Below are 19,026 nucleotides of genomic sequence, written 5' to 3' on the forward strand. Positions count from 1 at the left end.
AATGCATCTTTTCAAAATGACCTGTGTTAGTGTACATTATGTACTAGGCACTAAGCCTAAAAAAAAAAACAAAAAAAAAAAAACACCTAACTATGCACAGACTTTCCGATTATTAGACACTTTAATGTGATACTTAATTCATGTGACTGCTATGAACTCAGGAGTAAAGTCACTTTTAGATCTACGTGGCACTTCCTTGTGTATATGTGTTGGTCTAAAACAGGTGTGACAACTGGTCTAAAAACAGGTCTCGGGAGTTCAGTGAAGACATGAGAATGCTTAGGGGAAATGGTAGCAGGGCAGAGCCATTCCATTCCAGACTGCAGTTTGAATGACTATTGTATCTGATTTGCTCGATAAACATAGTCTGAAACTCCATAAAGTGAAGATAAACTTAGCTCAGAGATTGAGCTTAAGAGATGAGCGCTTTGAAACCAGGACAGAGAGTCTGGAGAAAGCCTTACCATCTCTTTAATTGCCTCCAGTGCCTCAACATCGCCAATCTTAGCAGCAGCGCAGGCTAACGTAGGGGTCATGGCATCACGGATAGCTTCCAGCTCCTGACGACAGCAATGTTTACAACAGCTTTCATAGATGTTTATCAGGTTAAAACTAGAGAATATGATCTTGAGACACTGAATGTAAGGCTCAAACTTTCAGAGAATGAAATGTGAATTGAATCAAAATAGGTCTGGGTACTTCACCTCTTTGCAGCTGATGCAGAGGGATTTAGCAATGACTTGAATGAAGCGACTGTCACTGAGTGTCAGCTTGGCCCCCTTCAAGTGAGCAATCATCTCACCACGCAGATTTCGGCTCAGCATCTGTATGCCACAAAAAGGTCTGCTGTCATCAATGCTGTATAAATGACTACAAAAGCATCCACACAAGAGCTTTCTGCTAGTCCACCACTCACATATCTAAGAAATTAATTAAATTAAAGCAGCCATAATTAACTGGATCAGCAGCTCTTTCAAGAGTTGGAATAACACTGTCATGGGGCTTGCTTTCACCAAGCACTGTGCAGTGCAGTGATCCAACATGTGAAGGTTCTCTATTATGCATCTAAATATCAGGTTGCGGTGTAAGGTCCAGAATACCTTCTTCTTCTCTTGTGTATTGAGGTCTTTCCTGGCCAGGATGTAGGAGAGTTTAGACAGCGCAGCTTCTGGAGTCATATCACCCCCAGGTACCAATCCAGCATCACTCAGGGCCTGAGAAAGTGCACAGTGAAATTATAAACCAATTAAAGTAAAAAATATATAATTTAAAACCTATTAAAAGGAGCCAAGCTGGGTATAGGATGCTTTTAGCCACTTCAGGGCTTTATTAAGAGAGTTTAGAGTCATCAGTTGCATTCGAATAGCATTAGTTCATTGTGAATGACTAAAGATTAAAGATTAAAGGTTAACAGGTTAATAACTTGGTCACATTAACACCATACTATACAGGACATGAATATACATCAGTAGCAAACATAAATATTCATTGTATACTTCAGCCTACTAGTAGTTTGTATGAACAAATGTAAAAAAAGAAAAAACAATTAAAAAAAAAAACATTCATTATACTTAACTTGCTCATTAGTTCAAACATCTAAAAGCAAGCATTAATGTTGTTGAAAACTAAAATGTAAATAAATACAGCTTTCCCTTCAGTGTTCCCTCTGGAACCACACCCATAAACAAATCACTAACCCTAACATCTAAATGCTAGTACAAGACACCGACCTTCCTGAATTAACAGGCATCATGATCAATACACACGTAGAGATGCCTTCTTGTCCTAATAATTTGTGAAGTTTGTGGACCACATCATTATTTTTTTTCCTCCTGTTTGCAGAACTTGTGGTGCACCAAATACCAGTGTACAATACATATTGTATTGAAGCTGCCTGAGGAGCATTTCACCAAATATTAAAGTGTTCTACCTTCACCTTCTAATCACTGACTCTACCTTCAACCAATCGCTGAAATGTCTCATATACTTATAGCATACACATATACACACACTATCATATACACCCCTATACACACCCTGCCAGTGGCGTATGATGTGGTGACGGAGCCTCGGAGGCACTGGCTGCAGTTGACCATGATAACTCCTCTCTCCGTAGCTTTCCGGAACTCTTCCAGCAGGTCTGCGCGGTTATCAGGGGCATTACCGCTGCCATAGGTCTCCAGCACAATCCCCTCCATGGGTGGCTGCAGGAAGGCTCGAACCTGGCCAAATAAGCGAGTGAGGATACTGATATTGGTCCTCTTGTTTATGGTCAAATCAATCAGGCCATTTGTTAAATTGTTAAGTTTGACTGTAGATACAATAACACAGACACTCTATCAACTATATTAAGACTAATTGAAAAGCATGTCCAAAGATAAAGTGCTAGTTATCAGCAATGTATCACACCACCATATGCACTGATGAAATTAAGACGAGCACAGTGTCTTAATTTTGCCCTCTGCTGTAAAGGGTCCCACAGGGAATGCCACAATCACTGCACTACACTGCCACACTTAAGAGCCTGTTTGGCCCAATAGTCCCAAAGAGAGAGGAATTAACGATGCTGGAGATTGAATTAAAATCTTGTCAACCCCCACTCAACTGTAGCACATCTGGAGTCTCTCCTAACCACCTGACCAAGGACAGCTATCACACAGACACAAAATCCATCCCTACGTGAGAGCGGCAGTTATATGTTACTCCTTAGCATTGCAAAGTAAAAGAAGATTTTGCAAACAGACAGAGACGTATTGCTTTTTCAAGTAAAAATAAATAATAAACATACGAGTATAAAATTATACATCCAGTATGTTCTACTCTTAAAACCAGCATTAATGGAATTCCTAATTTCCTACTGTATGATAAAGATCCTACTTAAATATTCCTAATATTTTAAATAAATAAATAAATAAATAAATAAATAAATAAATAAATAAATAATCAGCAGTGTCCACAACGTCCATTCACCCTTATTTCAATAACAGCCCTTACTACAACCTATTCCTCTGTAAATAAAAGGAGAACTATCCACATGAACATGAGAAGGAATCACATAAAATCTACACCGCATATGAGGGACCTGGAATAAAAAAGCCCTAAGGCCATAAAAGCTGATAAAAAAGCTATCGATGCGTAGCATGGCAAAAGAGCCAGATTGAGGTAGTAAATATGTGCTCCTTCCCCCATCTCCACTCTTCATGAGAGCTGGAGTGATCGTGCGAGGACGAATGCCAACTCCTCGCACCTTTGTGAAGAATTAGACATGCCTCATAACTCTGTCTTATTACTTAGCTATCAACACTGGTCACAGGCAAGTGAATCTGTCATACTGCAAATCTCGAGCGCAGATATGTATACAAAGGAACATGAGATTTTACAATAAAATTAGACTGAAATTATGCAGCTGTTTTGCAAAAGCCAGCTACAAAAACGCTGCACAAAAGCAGCCATGTATCTACAATAATACAATTTGTTAAGGTCATCAAAAAAAAAAAAAAAAAAAAAAAAAAAAAAATGGTTGGGCGACATTGACACTCAAGCCCATCCAGTGGAACATCATCTTACAGTGTCAGCAGTGATGCCGGGGAATAAACGCAGGAGGCCCACGTTGCGGTTCATCTGTGTGTTGACCCTGAACTTTGCTGTTGTGTTTGCCCTCCATACTGTGTCCCAATTTACTGCAGAGAGGGAAGATAAAAACAATACTCTAACAGAAAACTGAAGGCAGAGATCAAATGATCAGAAATCAAGTGACAACTGCTTGTCTATTTGAGAAGGTAAGTGAACCAGATCAAATTACTTTTGATATCAACTTCAGCATTGGCTAATGGAGCCAGGTTGGGGGAGTTAAAGGCATTGAAACTCCCAGCATCCACTTTGGTAACACGATTGCCTCGGAACAGCTTATGATGGAAGTAGAGGCACACCTGTGTGGAAAGAATGGAAAAATCTATTCATGTCATTTCTTTCAATGCTTTAAACTAATTATAAGTCATACTCCACAGTTGTATCAGAGGACAAGGCTTCGTTTATGGGGCGGGTGAGCTGTTTTTCATAGATTTCTTAGAACTAGATTCAGAGTGCCACACTCTGTACCAGCAGATGAACTGATCAGACTTGTTGAACCGGTCGCATGGAGGGGTGGCTGTGACTCAATGTACACCGGTTTCTTTTAACAATAGAAATGACACACTGAGGGACTCCGTATGAATCAGAAACAGCCACCACCACAGATAAAGGTCAAAATTAACTTCTGTGATTCGTGCTTAGTACTTTGGTCCATTTAGAGCGAGTATAATACTCACCCCTGTTAAAATGGCAAGATTTTGTGATGAAGAAAATTAAACCAAAATACATCTGTCAAAACTCTCAATGTGAAATGACAACATATAAAAATTAAGTGAAAAACAAATCAGAAAAATAGGGGAAAATAGGGGGGGCGGGGTAGGCTACAATAACCTGGTTGCATAAGTGTGCACACCCTTTTATAATTGGGGATGCGGCTGTGTTCAGAATGAACCAATCACATTCAATCTCATGTTCAAAAGTAATTATCATATAGCGGTCATCAGTGAAATGCAGGTTCTATCACAGTGGAGGGAATCATGATTAGCTACAAATACCAGACAACTTTTGTTCAAAACATTCAGGTGTTTGCTAGAAAGCTGAAGATGACTGAAATCATACGTCCAAATCAACAATGGAATGGCTTAACCAAAAGATTAATGCTTGTGAATGGCCTAGCCAGAGCCCAGACCTGAATCCAAATAAAAATCTGTGGGGTGAAGTGGGCTGTGCACAGGAGATGCCCTTACAATTTGATAGATACAGAATGTTTTTGCAAGAAAGAGTGACACTCGGTACATTTACATGGAAAACAATAATCCGATATTAACCTGATTACATGGTAGTTTCTTGATCAGGGTATTGTCTTAAACAGCAATCATGGATTACCTTAACCTGACTAAAGTCATACTCGAAGTAAACACAATGCTATACATTTGCATGTATAGCATGACAAATAATTAACTGCACTTGAAGCTTTCGTAAAATGAAAACTGAAACACCCAAAACTGTATACGGTACCATAACGAAGACGAAGTGTGTGTTGATACGTGAAATTCTGGAGGGAACTTCGGATGGCGTGGTGCGGTAACATAATGACGTGCCGTTAACCGATCTATGTTCTATAACATGTAAAACAGGAACAAGAAAGGAGTATTCTAAAAGAGACTCATGTAAACACCTTAATCACAATATTGTCTTATTCAGAATAAGGTCAATAATTAGATTATTGCTGTCCATGTAAATGTAGTCAGTGAAAAGTGCTTCAACAAAGTATTACTTTAGGGATGTGCATACTTGCCACTAGGTTATTGTAAGTTTTCAATTTTTCCCTATAAAAGTTTCTGATTGTTTTTCACTTTATTTGTATACTTTGCAATTGTACATTAAAGGTGAGAAAAGATCCAACATGATTTATCTTAGTGTCATTCTTTTACTTCACAAAAGCCTGCCATTTTAACAGCAGCGTTGTTTTAAACATTGATTCAAAAGCTATCCTTTATGATAAAGCCAACTTTACATTAAAAGTGACTTGATTATCCATTTTTTTATTATGTGTCTTGACTATATCGAAGTGAGAGTCCTCAATCACCTCAGGGATGACAAACTGTCCTGCGATGAGCAGCGCCCCCATCAGGTTGTCTCTCCCATCATTCCTCATTTCATAAATCGGTACCTGCCAGACACAACAAGGTCACGGAGATCATATTAGTGGAAATGATGTACTTTAACATACAATAACATACTACTGTGAACAACAGAGTAGCTATAAAAACTCTCTCATCATCAAACTCAGTGACAAGGTTTGTCCTTCTAAGCACTGGGAACAATAAGTAATTCCTTGTGAAATGCTGGGCTTTCACCAATCAATGTGAAAAGCAAAGCATAGTGTTTGTGTGTGAGAGTGAGTGAGTGAGTGGGAGAGAGAGAGAGACTAGCTGTGTACCTGAGAGCCAGTGAGGATGACAGGTTTGCCAAGGTGCTCACACATGAAGGACAGAGCTGAGGCAGTGTAGGCCATAGTGTCAGTACCATGCAGAATGACAAAACCATCATATTTCTCATAGTGTTTCTGAGGATAACATGGAGAAAACATTTCATTTCAACATCTCTTAATTAAATAAGCATCACAGAAAATAACTAGTACCTTCTGCCTAACTGCTTCAACATCTGGTTTATTAATCAGTTATTTATCTTAAAGCATATTATCCAGACACTACTATTCATGATACACGTTTTACATTGAAACTAACAGGAAAAGTTTATATGAGGTCATGTGAGGCATGGGCTGCTGGGTCCTGTGAGTTTTAGAAGGTTATAAAGGTCAAAATGTGATTGGCGAGTCATTCACTGTGCACTTCAGGTGTAACATTGTTATAACTAGTTATAACATTTATGGTCTTGCTGCTGTAACAGGATTTTGTGAATCATTCTGTTCAGAATATGCCTCATTACAATCATACCATCACATTTCCATTGCACATACAATGTTACAGTTACAATTATATAGCCTTTTTTTTGTCATTAATATCGCTTTTCATATTATGGCGGGAGGAGGGGAGCTCCTCAACCACCACTAGTGTGTAGCATCCACCTGGATGATGCGACGGCAGCCATAGTGCACCAGAACACCAACCACACACCAGATATGAGTGAAGAGGAGAGAGTGATGTAGCCAATCAGAGATGGGGACTATTAGGGGGCCATGATAGAGAAGGGTCAATGGGGAAATTTCGCCAGAACACCGGGGTATACCCCTACCCTTTTACAATAAGTGTCCTGGGATTTTTAATGAACAATGATTTTACTTCTCTCCTTTAGCTCATCTTTCTTCCGTGAGTGTGTATGGTGTACATCAGGGCTTGTTAACTGGCACAGCATAATCTGGATGTGAAGCTTGGCCGTAGTTCAGCAACTCGGCTTAGCTACTGTAGGTGCGATTTATCCAATCTTATTTACTGTATGTGAATAATTAAGCTAAAGGGAGCTCATTGGACCAGAGACTAGCTACAGGGTTAGTTTTCACTGATATTCATACATTTCTCATTTTATTAACCTCCTCATGTCTGAGTAGCAAACTGAAAACATGGTTCATTTTTTTAAAGAAAGGAGTTGGATATGAAAACAGAATATTCAAAAACGAGCAGATAAAGGACTAAATGTTTATTCTCTCCACATCAAATTCAAAACAGACGTGACATCTCTTCAAAGATTATTGATAGTCTATTGATAGCCATGAACTAGTCATTAATTGTTAAATAATAATAGGGAACTGTTATCGCCATCATGATAGATCCTTCAGACCTTTGCAAGTAACAGATTTTACATAATCAGACCGTTTGTTTCTCTATATACATATATTTCATATGCTCTTAACTATGTGCAGCACTTTGGTCAATGTTTGTTGTTGTAAATTTGCTTTAAAAATATAATGTACCTACTTACTTACACATTTTATTGAATACCGCTGCTGTGTGGTGTGTACTGTAGGTGTACTGATTCTGTAACTGCAGAATAAAAAGTACCTCAATATCTTTTCCAATATTGGCCCAGTCATCAGTTGTCATGTTGCAGGAGTCCAGCAGCGGAGAGTACTCTATAACAGTATACACTATTCTTTTGTTCTGTTTGGACAGGCTGCATTGAAACAAAGAAAAGCAGAAAATGAGACCAGTTTGGGATTACCAAAAAAAAAAAAAAAAAAAAATTCGCTCAAACACACAGAGGATAACAAGCTTGACAAAGCAGTATACTTTAACCTAGAGCAAATTGTATATGTGAGCAAAGCTTAAAAAGCTCAGTTAAGCCAATGAACCAATTAAAACGACTCAATTTACAAAATGCTTTTAAAAAAGACTCTCATACCCTTTTCTTTGTTGATATAAAGTGCTTCTTTAGGAAAACAGAAAGATTTGGCGCAACGTTCAGTTGTTCTATACAAGTATAAGGCAGGAAAGGACTAAAAGGGGGTGGCTTGAGGGTACATTCTGAACGTGAAGCCAAAAACAATTGCTTTCAGAGGCCTTCTGCTTAATCAGCAGGGCGTCCCGAAATTCTTCAAAGGACTTGTTTGTGTGTGTGTGTTTGTGTGTGTGTTTAAAGTAGCAGAGCTAAGCATACATTCAAGTGTAGATAGGAAAGTGTTTGCTGGGGTAGCTGAGGGGCACACTACTCATACTAAATAATGGGGTGTGTTCATCTTAGTGTGCCCCCCATGTCCTAATTAAAAGGGGGTACATCACCCTAAAGCCCACATTTATATTAACTTAACCCGTAAGTGGTGTTAGATTAATCGAGGCATGTTTGAGTGCACAGATGAGCTGTCAAAGGAGTGTGGTTGTCTGTAGCTTGATGAAAAGACTCTTCTTAATCTCTCCTTTTCATAAGTACCCCTCACCCCAATGACACCCCATCTTTTAAAACAGACACGGAGAGGGGCGCAGCTTAAGTCTTGTTCAGCAGCTCAATGGAACAGCAGGGGAGGGAAGTAACACACACACATACACACACGCACTACTCCCAGCCTTCCTTCCTTTTCCAACAGCTCTGAGATGAGCCAAGGCTCAGTTCGTGCTTTAATTAGCCGCCGCTCACAAGAGCAGCCCCAAATGTATGTTGTTGACATTCCTAAAGGATGGATGCTGCAAGAAAAAGAGAGTGTAGTAAAACTGCCAATTATTCATTTAGATAACAATGTTGGAAAGGCTCCCATGGGGAGGGGTGAAATTAACATTTTTCAAGCTGAGCTGGAGGAAATTTGCGCAAGATGAAACGAGTGATGAAAAATGAAAGACAGCAAACAGAACATTGATACATACACTTTTCCTGAGCACTGTTCACCGTTAATAAACCAAACGTATAACCTTTCTATATATTGTGTTCGTACTGTATATGCATATTCATTCTGAATAGCATCATGCTGTTTAGAGTTAATGCTGTACTCTACATTACTTTTTATTCTTTATAGCATACGCACAACCTCAGACTGCATACAAACCTGGGATATAATGAGAATAATAGTGCAGGCTATTAATTAGTGGTGAATCCCACAATGGCCACTTTAAAGGCAACGCAAGGTAATCAAATGACAACAGTGTGAGCAGAGCAATACTGCATTTAGCAAAGCCACCAAAACTCGTCCTCTTTTTAAGCCGTCTTTCGTCCGTGTTCTAGACGTTATCCGGTTAAATTACTACAAGCACCATATAAGAAGGTAAGAATACAGCTTGTAATGTTAATTCAAAATAATACACATGCACTTAGATGTTAAGACATAACAGACAGCGAGTATTCAAGTGTGCCAGGGTTACTGCTACAAACTAAATATACCACTGAAAGAATCATGCAAGAAAATCATGCAAATATAGTGAAATGCATCCATTTTCTGTGCTGCATATTCTACACAGGGTCATGGGAAGCCTGGAGTCTATCCCAGGGGATTCAGAGATACTGTGGACAGGGTGCCAACCCATGGCAGGGCTAGTGAAATACACTCTCAGCAAAAAAAAAAAAATAATAAAAAAAAAAAAAAAAAGGGAAGAGTACTAAACTGTAACTGTCCATATTGCTGGGGTGGTACCCTTATCTTCAGTACATTTAGTATAATTCTTTTAACTGGAACTGCACATAATAGGGTATGTTTAAAGATTTAAGTCGCATTACTATAACCACACACCATAAAAATCATGTACAGTTTTCGGGGTAAAAGACACACTAAAGATACAAACATAAATGTTGCAGTTTAGTACCCTTTTGTTCTGAGAGTGTAGTGATTAAATCTTTATTGTTGATCAGTAATTTGACATTTTATTTTCTGATAAATAACCCATGGCATATTGTACACTTGATTCAATTACACACATCAGAAAAGTTAAGTTCAGAGAGAGGAGCTGATCATCCTATCAAATGGTCTTGTAGCTTCAGTGACTGTGTGTGTGTGTGTGTGTGTGTGTCAGTGTGTGTCAACCTATATATGACCAAACCTCCACATCCCTGTACTCTTAGAGATAAGGCATGCCATGACACCCCAATAGCTCTGTCCAACCCTGGGAGAAGATACAAAGCTTTGGGGAGCATGGGGAGTATCTTCCATCTATGTGTTCTCCTGATATCAGACACCCCACCAATCAGCCCAGAACGACTCCATGCAAACACATCACGAGATCAAACATGATCAGGACACAGCTCTTTCTGCAGCTCTGTGCTATCCGCCAGCACCGGCCATCTCGGGCAGACCCCTTGATGGTGAAGCACATGGTGTAATTTTTGAAGCTTAAGTTGAGCTACAGCTGTACGCAACTCAGCTTGATGTCACTGAGGTGTGAAATTTAAGTACAAGCTGAGGAACTGCAAGGGTCCTCTTGCTGTAACAGCTGAAAATGAGGATTACTCAAGACATATTGTGACAGATTATGTAATCCCCCACCCACCATCCGACCATCACACACTGCCATTTCTATTGGTCTAAAAGAGACTGTAATTTACTTTGTTTAATATACCGCCAATAACAGTAGTGATGAAATCCATAACCAGGGTTTATTATCACTACTGAATGAGCCGTTATTTATGGTTAATGAACTAAAGTGTAATAAAACACTGTTGTGTGAGTAAATCAAAATGCATAGTTATATGGCATGTCTATTTTGCAAAGCAATTTTGCTAAGGGACATCACTGAAACCAAACCACTTATATAACCATTATATAACCATTCCAGCAGTCCAAACTCCATTTTCTCCTGAAACAGACAGTGAGCAAATACACATTATAAATGCACACACACACACACACACACACACACACACACACACAGTGCAAAGCTAGCCCAAACATTATGCTACCAGTACTACAGGACCGTAGAGATAGTTCATCAGCATGGCGAGTTGGCATCCTGTCAAAACAATACATACAGGTTTAGACTGAGGCACTGGAGAAGAATTGGAGAAGTATGCAAGTTGAAATACACAAACTTAAGTACACAGCGCCCTCTGTTGGACGTAAATGACAATAATACTTAAACCTATAGTTAAATCACCTCTATTATGCTATATTAAAAGAGCCTAATTTTGTTTTAAAGGTCTCATACAATAGGTTAACACTTTAATTTTCTCAGAATTTACACTGCAGCATCACCTCTTTTTCCTCAGTGTCACAAACACACTACATGAAAGGTAATATCTGAAAAAGCATAATAGGGGCACTTCAAGCAGAGTCAGCCTGAAATGTCACATTTAAAGTGCATTTAATCCTCAAATCAAATCGTTTGTGTACTGTAATTACACTGTACATTTTTGCCATCTTATATTCTTATACAGTACTGTGAAAAAGTATTTTCTCTTTATCTCGTACTAAATCGTTTTAAAGACCTTCAAACAAAATACAACATAAAACAAAGGCTACCTGAGTAAACACACGATACAGTTTTTTTTTTTTTTTATTGAAGCAAAAAAGTTATCCAACACCTATCCCCCATGTGAAAAACGAATTGCATCCTTAAACTTAAAATCTGGTTGTGCCACCTTTAGCAGCAATAACTGCAACCAAATGCTTTCGATAACTGGAGATCAGTCCTTCACTTCTTCTAGGACTAGCACTTACTCCTATACTTTAGATCATTTTCTTGCTGCATAATGCAGCTATGCTTGAGTTTCAACTTAGAGAGCAGAATTCATGTTTCCCAGGCCATGCAAGTTGTCCAGGCCCTGAACAGTAAGAATACGCTCACCATCACACTTCCACCACCATGCTTGACCATAGGTATGATGTCCTTTTTGTAGAATTCTGTTTGATTTATGCCAGATGTATCGGGTTTGCATGTTCTCCCCGTGCTGCGGGGGTTTCCTCCAGGTACTCGGGTTTCCTCCCCCAGTCCAAATACATGCATGGTAGGCGTGATTGGCATGTCTAAAGTGTCCGTAGTGTATGAATGGGTGTGTGAGTGTGTATGTGAGTGTGCCCTACGATAGACTGGCACCCTGTCCAGGGTGTACCCCGCCTTGTGCCCGATGCTCCCTGGGATTGGCTCCAGGTTCCCCCTGAAGAAGGAGTAAGCAGTAGAAGATGGATGGATGGATGGATGGATGGCATCGGGACCCCTGTCTTCCAAACAGGTCCACTTCTGACTCATCAATCCACAGAACATTCCCCCAAATGAGGATCATCAAGGTGTGTTTTGGCAAAATTTAGATGAGCCTCAATGTTCTTCTGGGTTGGCAGTGATTTTCACCTCGTAATTCTTCCATGGATGCCATTTTTGCCCAGCATCTTTCTGAGAGTGGAGTCATGAACAGTGACCTTTATTGATGCAAGAGAGGCCGGTAGGTCCTTTGATGTTGTCCTTGGGTCTTCTGTAACTTCCTGGATGAGTAGTTGCTGTGATCTTGGAGGAATTTTGGAAAGTGAGCCACTTATGGGAAGGTTCACTACTGTGCCTATTTTTTTTCTATTTGGAGATAATGGCTCTCACTCTGGTTCTTTGGCATCCCAGAGCTTTTGAAATAGCTTTGTAAGTCTTCCCAGACTGATGTATTTCAATCAAATTCTTCCTCAGCTTTTCTAATATTTCTTTCAACTTTGGCATAGTGTGTTACTGGGTAAGACCTCTTAAACCTCACGCTGTTGAAAAAGTTATATTTAAGTGCTGATTTGCTTGAACAGGGTTTGCAGTAATCGGGCCTGGCTGTGTCTATTCCAGCTGAACCCCATTATGAATGAAGATCCAGTTGGTACTGGACAAATTTTTTTGCTTCAATAAATAACATTATCATTTAAAACCTGTATTTTGTGTTTTTCTCAGGTTGCTTTTCTTTTACCTGAAACAATTTAGTACAACATAAAACAGAATAAATCAGGATGAAATACTTTTTCACAGCACTGTACCCATTGCATGGATATTATACAGTGGATATAAAACGTTTACAAACCACTGTTAAAATTTTAAAATTGCAGGTGCTTGTGATGTAAAAAAAAAAATCCCAACTAAGAGATCTTTTTTAAGTTGGATCTTTTTCCACTTCTAAAACCTTTTTAGGAAGAAAAAAGTAGAAAAAGAAAAAAAAATTACAATAACCTGGTTGCATAAGTGTGTACATCCAACTAAGGGGATCTCCGGTGCACAGCCTTCTTTATGTCATTTAAAGATTTTCAATATGATTTAGATCTGGGCTCTGCCTGGGCCATTCAAAAACGTTGAACATCGTCTTCTGAAGGCATTCCACTGTTGACTTGTATTTCTCGCACTGGAAAGTGAAATTCTTCCTCATCTTCAAATGTCTAACAGAGTCTTGCAGGGTTTGTGGCATCATAGATTCATATTATTCCCACAAACTTGAGTACAGCCCCAGTGCCACTCATATGAAGAATTTGAGAGATTGTGGTCACATGCAGGGGGTGATCTGTATTTGCCAGATATTCCTGCAACTCCTTTAATGTTGCCGTTTGATACTTACATCAGTTTGAATGTAATTCATTCATTCTTGGCACAGTCATAAGCCCTATTATAAAAAGTTAGCATAACAACCCAGTTATTGCCTATTTTTTTTTCCTTTTTCTTTTCCTAAAACATTTGTTTTTCACTTAAATTTGTTGGTTGCTATATCACTATATCAAATTAATAATCATTATATTATATTATATTATATTATATTATATTATATTTTATATATATATATATATATATATATATATATATATATATATATATATATATATATATATATAAATCATATATTTTTCAGAAAGTGAGTGGCACCATCCTTCAGAACACGGCTGGATAAATATAATAAACTAACTAAGCAAATCAGTAAGATTTGGCTCTCTGCAGTGACAATGAAACAAAATATACATTGGGAAGTGTGTGTTATGAATGGATTATAACAAGTCCTGTATAACATAATTAGAATATAAAAATATATTATATAAAAGTATAATTAGTGGGCCAACTTGCCGACTAGTGAGGTCAAGTAGTGAGTTTTGTGTTATCTAGATTTTTTTTTTTTTTTTTTTTTTTTAAAGATTAGTCATGTCCACTTTTAACACCAGCTCATTTATGTAGTTATTCAATCATTCAATCATGTGGCACAGTGCATAAAATCATGCAAATACAGGTCAAAAGCTTCAGTTAATGTTCACAACAAGCATCAGAATGGGGAAAAATGTGATCTGTGACTTTAACCCACATGTGGTTATATAAATACATAAATCAGATGCGCTGGTTTATTTTAGAAACTGCTGATCTGGGATTTTCACACAACAGTCTCTAGAGTTTACACACAATGGTGCAAAAATAAAAAACAAAATAAAAAACATCCTGTGAGCGGAGGGTCTGCAGGCTGAAACACCATGTTGATGAGCGAGATCAGAGGAGAATGGGCAGACTGGACTGAGCTGACAGGAAGTCTACAGTGACTCAAATAATCACGCTTTACAACCGTCAATATGTTCTTCCTGTCAGCCAAGAACAAGAATCTGATGCTGTCATGGGCACAGACTCACCAAAACTGGACAGTTGAAGTCTGGATAAAGAACAAGTGATCCCCCCCCTGTGAGCCTGTGCCCATGATAACCTCAGATTACTGTTTTTGGTTGACAGAAGTGGAACCTGATGTGGTCTTCTGCTGTTACATGCCGAGATGCTTTTCTGCTCACAACGATTGTAAAGAGTGATTACATGAGTTACGATATCCATCCTGGCAGCTCAAACGAATCTGGGCATTTTCCGCTGACCTCTCTTATCAACAAGGCATTTCCTCCCACAGAACTGTTGCTCACTGAGTGTTGTTTGCACCATTCTGTGCACAATTTTCTAGACAACTTTTCTCACAACTCTAGAGACTGCTGTGTGAAATTCCCAGTAGTTCAGCAGCTTATGAAATATTCAAACCAGCCCATCTTGCACCAACAACCATGCCCCAGTTAAAGTGAAAGAGATCACATTTTTCCGCATTTTGATGGCTGATGTGAATATTAACTAATAAAAGCGCTCTCAACTGCATAAATGAGCAGGTGTACAATAACCATGTACAATACAATATCTGTAAAAATATAATGGCTTAGCAATGACTTATCACATATGAACAAGGACAATGCTGATACATTAAAAAAAAGCATTGATACTCCACCAATAATCATTGCCAAAAATCTATCAAAACAAGTATACCAAAGTTTGTGCAAGCTAAATGGACATGCCACAAGAGAATAAACTCTACAGCTAAATCAGACCATCAATAAAAATTTTTTAAAAGTACAGCCAGAAGAAACATAATATAATCATAATATAATATAAGATGTCCACACATGCAGGCGGGTCACAATGATGAAATTCGGGAAATCAGGAAATCATTGTCAGCTAAATCATTCACTGACAATGACTGACTGATTTTTTTATTTGTCTTGTCTTTTATTTTTATTACATTTTCAGCAATATAGTTACCAACCAAAGAGACAGGTCAAAGTTCAGCTAGATAAAGTAAAAATGTTCCGCTTCAGAGAAACTGGCTTTTCTGCCGGATGTAATTTATTTGTGTTTGGCTTGACCAAGAAAGCAGAAAGGTTTTCAGGTGTCTCCCATATTGCTGTTACAAGTGGTCAAATATCATAAATGTCATAAATGTTGACAAATATACAAATAATCTGAATCAATAATCTAAATCAAACCATTGCAACTGTACATACAGTACATCTATAAGAAATGCTGAACTAAGACCATGCTGACCGTACATTCAAATAAACAGCTAAACAGTTATTTGCAAGTCTTATTCTTTACGAGTGTATGAGCGAGTGTATGTGTGTACTTACGGCAGCACCAGCGTGTTCTCAGGAGGATCATAGTACTCATAGAGTCTGGTTTGCTGAGCATATTGTTCGTCGTGCAGGATGGGAAGCTTGCGTAGCGCTTTAACCAGGGCATTGGGTTCAGGACACAGCACTGTAACATGATGAGATGACAAACGGACACAATAATGCACACTAACTACAAAGCTTCTGGCAAAAGGTACCAAAGCATTCAGGCCCTCACAGTCAGACAGTGTAACAGTTTCTTCCAACAAGGCAGCCGACTCCTCAATTTCCAGAGACTGTACTGACACCAAACCACACACACATGCAAACACGCACACACACTCATACTCATACTCAACTGAACACCATTCCACTCGTTTGCAATTTTTCCACATTTCTTTCTTAAATTGCTGCTAAAACACCATATACAAAATACTATACAGACCACATACATTTGTGCTGCTAACCAGTATGTCATGTTTACATTTACAGCATCTCTTATTATATTGTAATATCTCTTTGCACTTTATTCCACACTAGAACTGTTTACTGGTCAGTACTGCACTGTCTGATATTAACCCGATTAAGACAATACTCTGATTAAGAAACTACCATGTAAACAGTGATTACTGATGAGCTTAATCCGATTAAAGTCATACTCGAAGTAAACACAAATCGAATTAAGACATGTGGAGTATTCCTGTTTTAGTTGCATTATCGACGTACATTACAGACATGCACAAACCTTAATCACACTATTAATGTCGTGTGGGAGTTTTCACCCGTATTTTGCAACAGGACACATACACACACAGCAGTGCACAGCCATTTGACGACAAACAAGAGAGCATGGCTGAGTCCGAAACCGCATACTTACCTGCTATATAGTGGTGAAATACATGTTTTTCGGCTACTATACGGTAGGCAAGTAAGCAGTTTATATATATATATATATATATATATATATATATATATATATATATATATATATATATATATATATATATAAAATATATACACACACATACACATATCTGAAATACATCTACCTCGCATACTATATAGTAGGCAAGTACACGGTTTCGGACGTGGCTGTGCTCTCTTGTTTGCCGTCAAACGGCTGAGCACTGAAACTCCCACACAACGTTAATTGTGTGATTAAGGTGTGTACATGTCTGTAATGCACGTCGATAATCCGACTAAAATAGGAATACTCCACATGTCTTAATTCGATTTGTGTTTACTTCGAGTATGACTTTAGTCAGATTAACCTAATCAATAATCCCTGTTTACATGGTAGTTTCTTAATCAGAGTATTGTTTTAATCAGGTTAATATCAGATTATTGTTGTCCATGTAAACATACTGAGTGAATATTTGTTGGCCGTCTGTGTATGCGTACATGTCAAATTGAGTATATTTTTAAAGGCTATGCGTACGACTGTGCACATACGCTAGCGTACACATAAAAAAACAAAACAAAAAAACCCAATAATAATAAGTATACCAGAGGCTTAAAGAAGCAAATGTTCTTGATTGATCAATTCCATTAGAGGAAAGGGGAAAACGAATTTGTGGATGCACCACATATAATTCCTTTAAACATGCCAAACTTGCTCAGTTTTCATTTTCACTTATGGGTGACTGGTATGCAAGTTGCAGATGAGTGGATCTGTAACCTGAGAGAACCTTGAACAAGCCTAAACAGAGAGTCTAAATATATAACCTGATGTGAAACGCTTAGCTGCTTTTGCCCACAACGCAACCTTGGACTAACAAACAGGACTTCTAGTCAATAATTCATTCATTTATTCATTCATTCACTACGTTAAACCGTGGTTTTCATGTTGCCAAGACTGCTAAAATATTTCACAATCAGATTTTAGATGCAAGATCATGCAGGAGTTAAACTTACTGGTCTATCTTTGACCTTGGAGTTCATTTTGAGTGTAAGCCAAGAAGCTAAAAAAAATGGAGGAATTGGCACAGCAGAATATTATGATTGGTGTGTTTAAGAGCAGACATTTACAAATGCAACTGCACTCTAGGCTTATGCAACTCAGTGCCCGGGGAGGGAGGGTTAAGCACTAAGCGGCACAAGATAAACATCAGTAGGTTTAACTCCTGCATGATCTTGCATCTAAAATCTAATTGCATAATATTGTCTTGGCAACATGTAAACCACGATGTTTGAAGGACCAATAAGCGTTAGGTTAAACTATTCGTGACTAATCATCACTAAGACCATGCAACTTCAAAAGGGATGTAGTCATTTCCTGTAAGTGTGTGCAGTAAAAATGGGAAACAAAATGTGTATGTATTATGACACCCCCATGTGCACGTGCACACAATTACAGCGCAGCACTAATCTACAGGTACTTCCAGCCTCTCAACCAACGCAGTGTGACTTCATGTCTGTTTATGCTGTATGAAGATTATAATCTGGCACAGGCCAAAAAAAACCCCAATAACCTCCAACCACGTATGTGTGTTTAGTGAAGAGAAAGAACAAAGCAAAGATCAGTGAGTTTACCGTCATTGTGGTACATCATTCCTATTGTCCCTCCGGTATTGATAACCAGCACGCGCGCCTCAGCGCTTGGACTCACATCCACAGAGTCCACGCTTTGACTAGTTGATACTCTTCTCCTCCGAGAACCTCCCATCCTGTACAGAGACGACTGCGACTGAAACGCGTCCGACTGGTCGAGCTGGGATAAAGTGGTGTGGGATAAAGCCCGTGCCAGTGAAGTCATATCTCCTGAAGAAGGGAGACCTGAGCTGGATCTCACACACTCCGCCATAGCTGCTGTCCAACCAGAAATTACAGCATTCAAGGTCTTAAAGGCGCAGTCGCGTATGGAAGGCCGTTGGGGTCATACTACTACATTCCAAGACACGCAACGTATACGTAAATTATTTATAACCTCCCTCTCTCTCTCTCTTTCTCTCTCTTTCTGCTTTTACTAAACTTAAATCTCCCATCCACATAGCAGTTTGGGGTCACTGAAAACTACGGTGGCCGAGAAGTGCAAAACAAAACACAAATATGAAAACAAAATAACAACTCCGAAAGCAAAACAACAAATTATTAACACAATGACAAATATGAAATCATATGAATAAATCCGAAAACACATTAACAAATCAGAAAACACATTAACAAATCCAAAAACACATTAACAA

At 38.6% G+C, this 19,026-nt stretch overlaps 1 protein-coding gene across 12 annotated transcripts in view; it reads right to left on the reverse strand.

Annotated features, from left to right (window-relative positions):
* aspg (asparaginase homolog (S. cerevisiae)) overlaps positions 1–18,816 on the reverse strand; it is a 29,734-nt gene extending 10,918 nt beyond the window's left edge. For 3 of the 12 annotated variants that reach the window (XM_047157680.2, XM_047157677.2, XM_047157676.2), the window contains exons 1-12: positions 18,374–18,813; positions 15,860–15,989; positions 10,920–10,955; positions 7,593–7,704; positions 6,014–6,139; positions 5,660–5,743; positions 3,803–3,929; positions 3,568–3,680; positions 2,037–2,222; positions 1,101–1,214; positions 705–824; positions 465–560 (exon numbers count right to left, since the gene is read on the reverse strand). In XM_047157680.2, the coding sequence (XP_047013636.1) occupies positions 465–560; positions 705–824; positions 1,101–1,214; positions 2,037–2,222; positions 3,568–3,680; positions 3,803–3,929; positions 5,660–5,743; positions 6,014–6,139; positions 7,593–7,704; positions 10,920–10,955; positions 15,860–15,989; positions 18,374–18,644 (1,515 nt within the window). In that variant the 5' untranslated portion in view covers positions 18,645–18,813. Of the gene's footprint in view, positions 1–464; positions 561–704; positions 825–1,100; positions 1,215–2,036; positions 2,223–3,567; positions 3,681–3,802; positions 3,930–5,659; positions 5,744–6,013; positions 6,140–7,592; positions 7,705–10,919; positions 10,956–15,859; positions 15,990–18,373 lie in introns of all 12 variants that reach the window. The other 9 variants (XM_047157683.2, XM_047157679.2, XM_017476671.3 and 6 more) reach the window with 7 other exon arrangements.
* Between the last annotated feature and the right edge of the window lie 210 nt (positions 18,817–19,026).

Source organism: Ictalurus punctatus, chromosome 9 (genome assembly GCF_001660625.3).
Source record: "Ictalurus punctatus breed USDA103 chromosome 9, Coco_2.0, whole genome shotgun sequence".
Taxonomy (NCBI): Eukaryota; Metazoa; Chordata; class Actinopteri; order Siluriformes; family Ictaluridae; genus Ictalurus; species Ictalurus punctatus.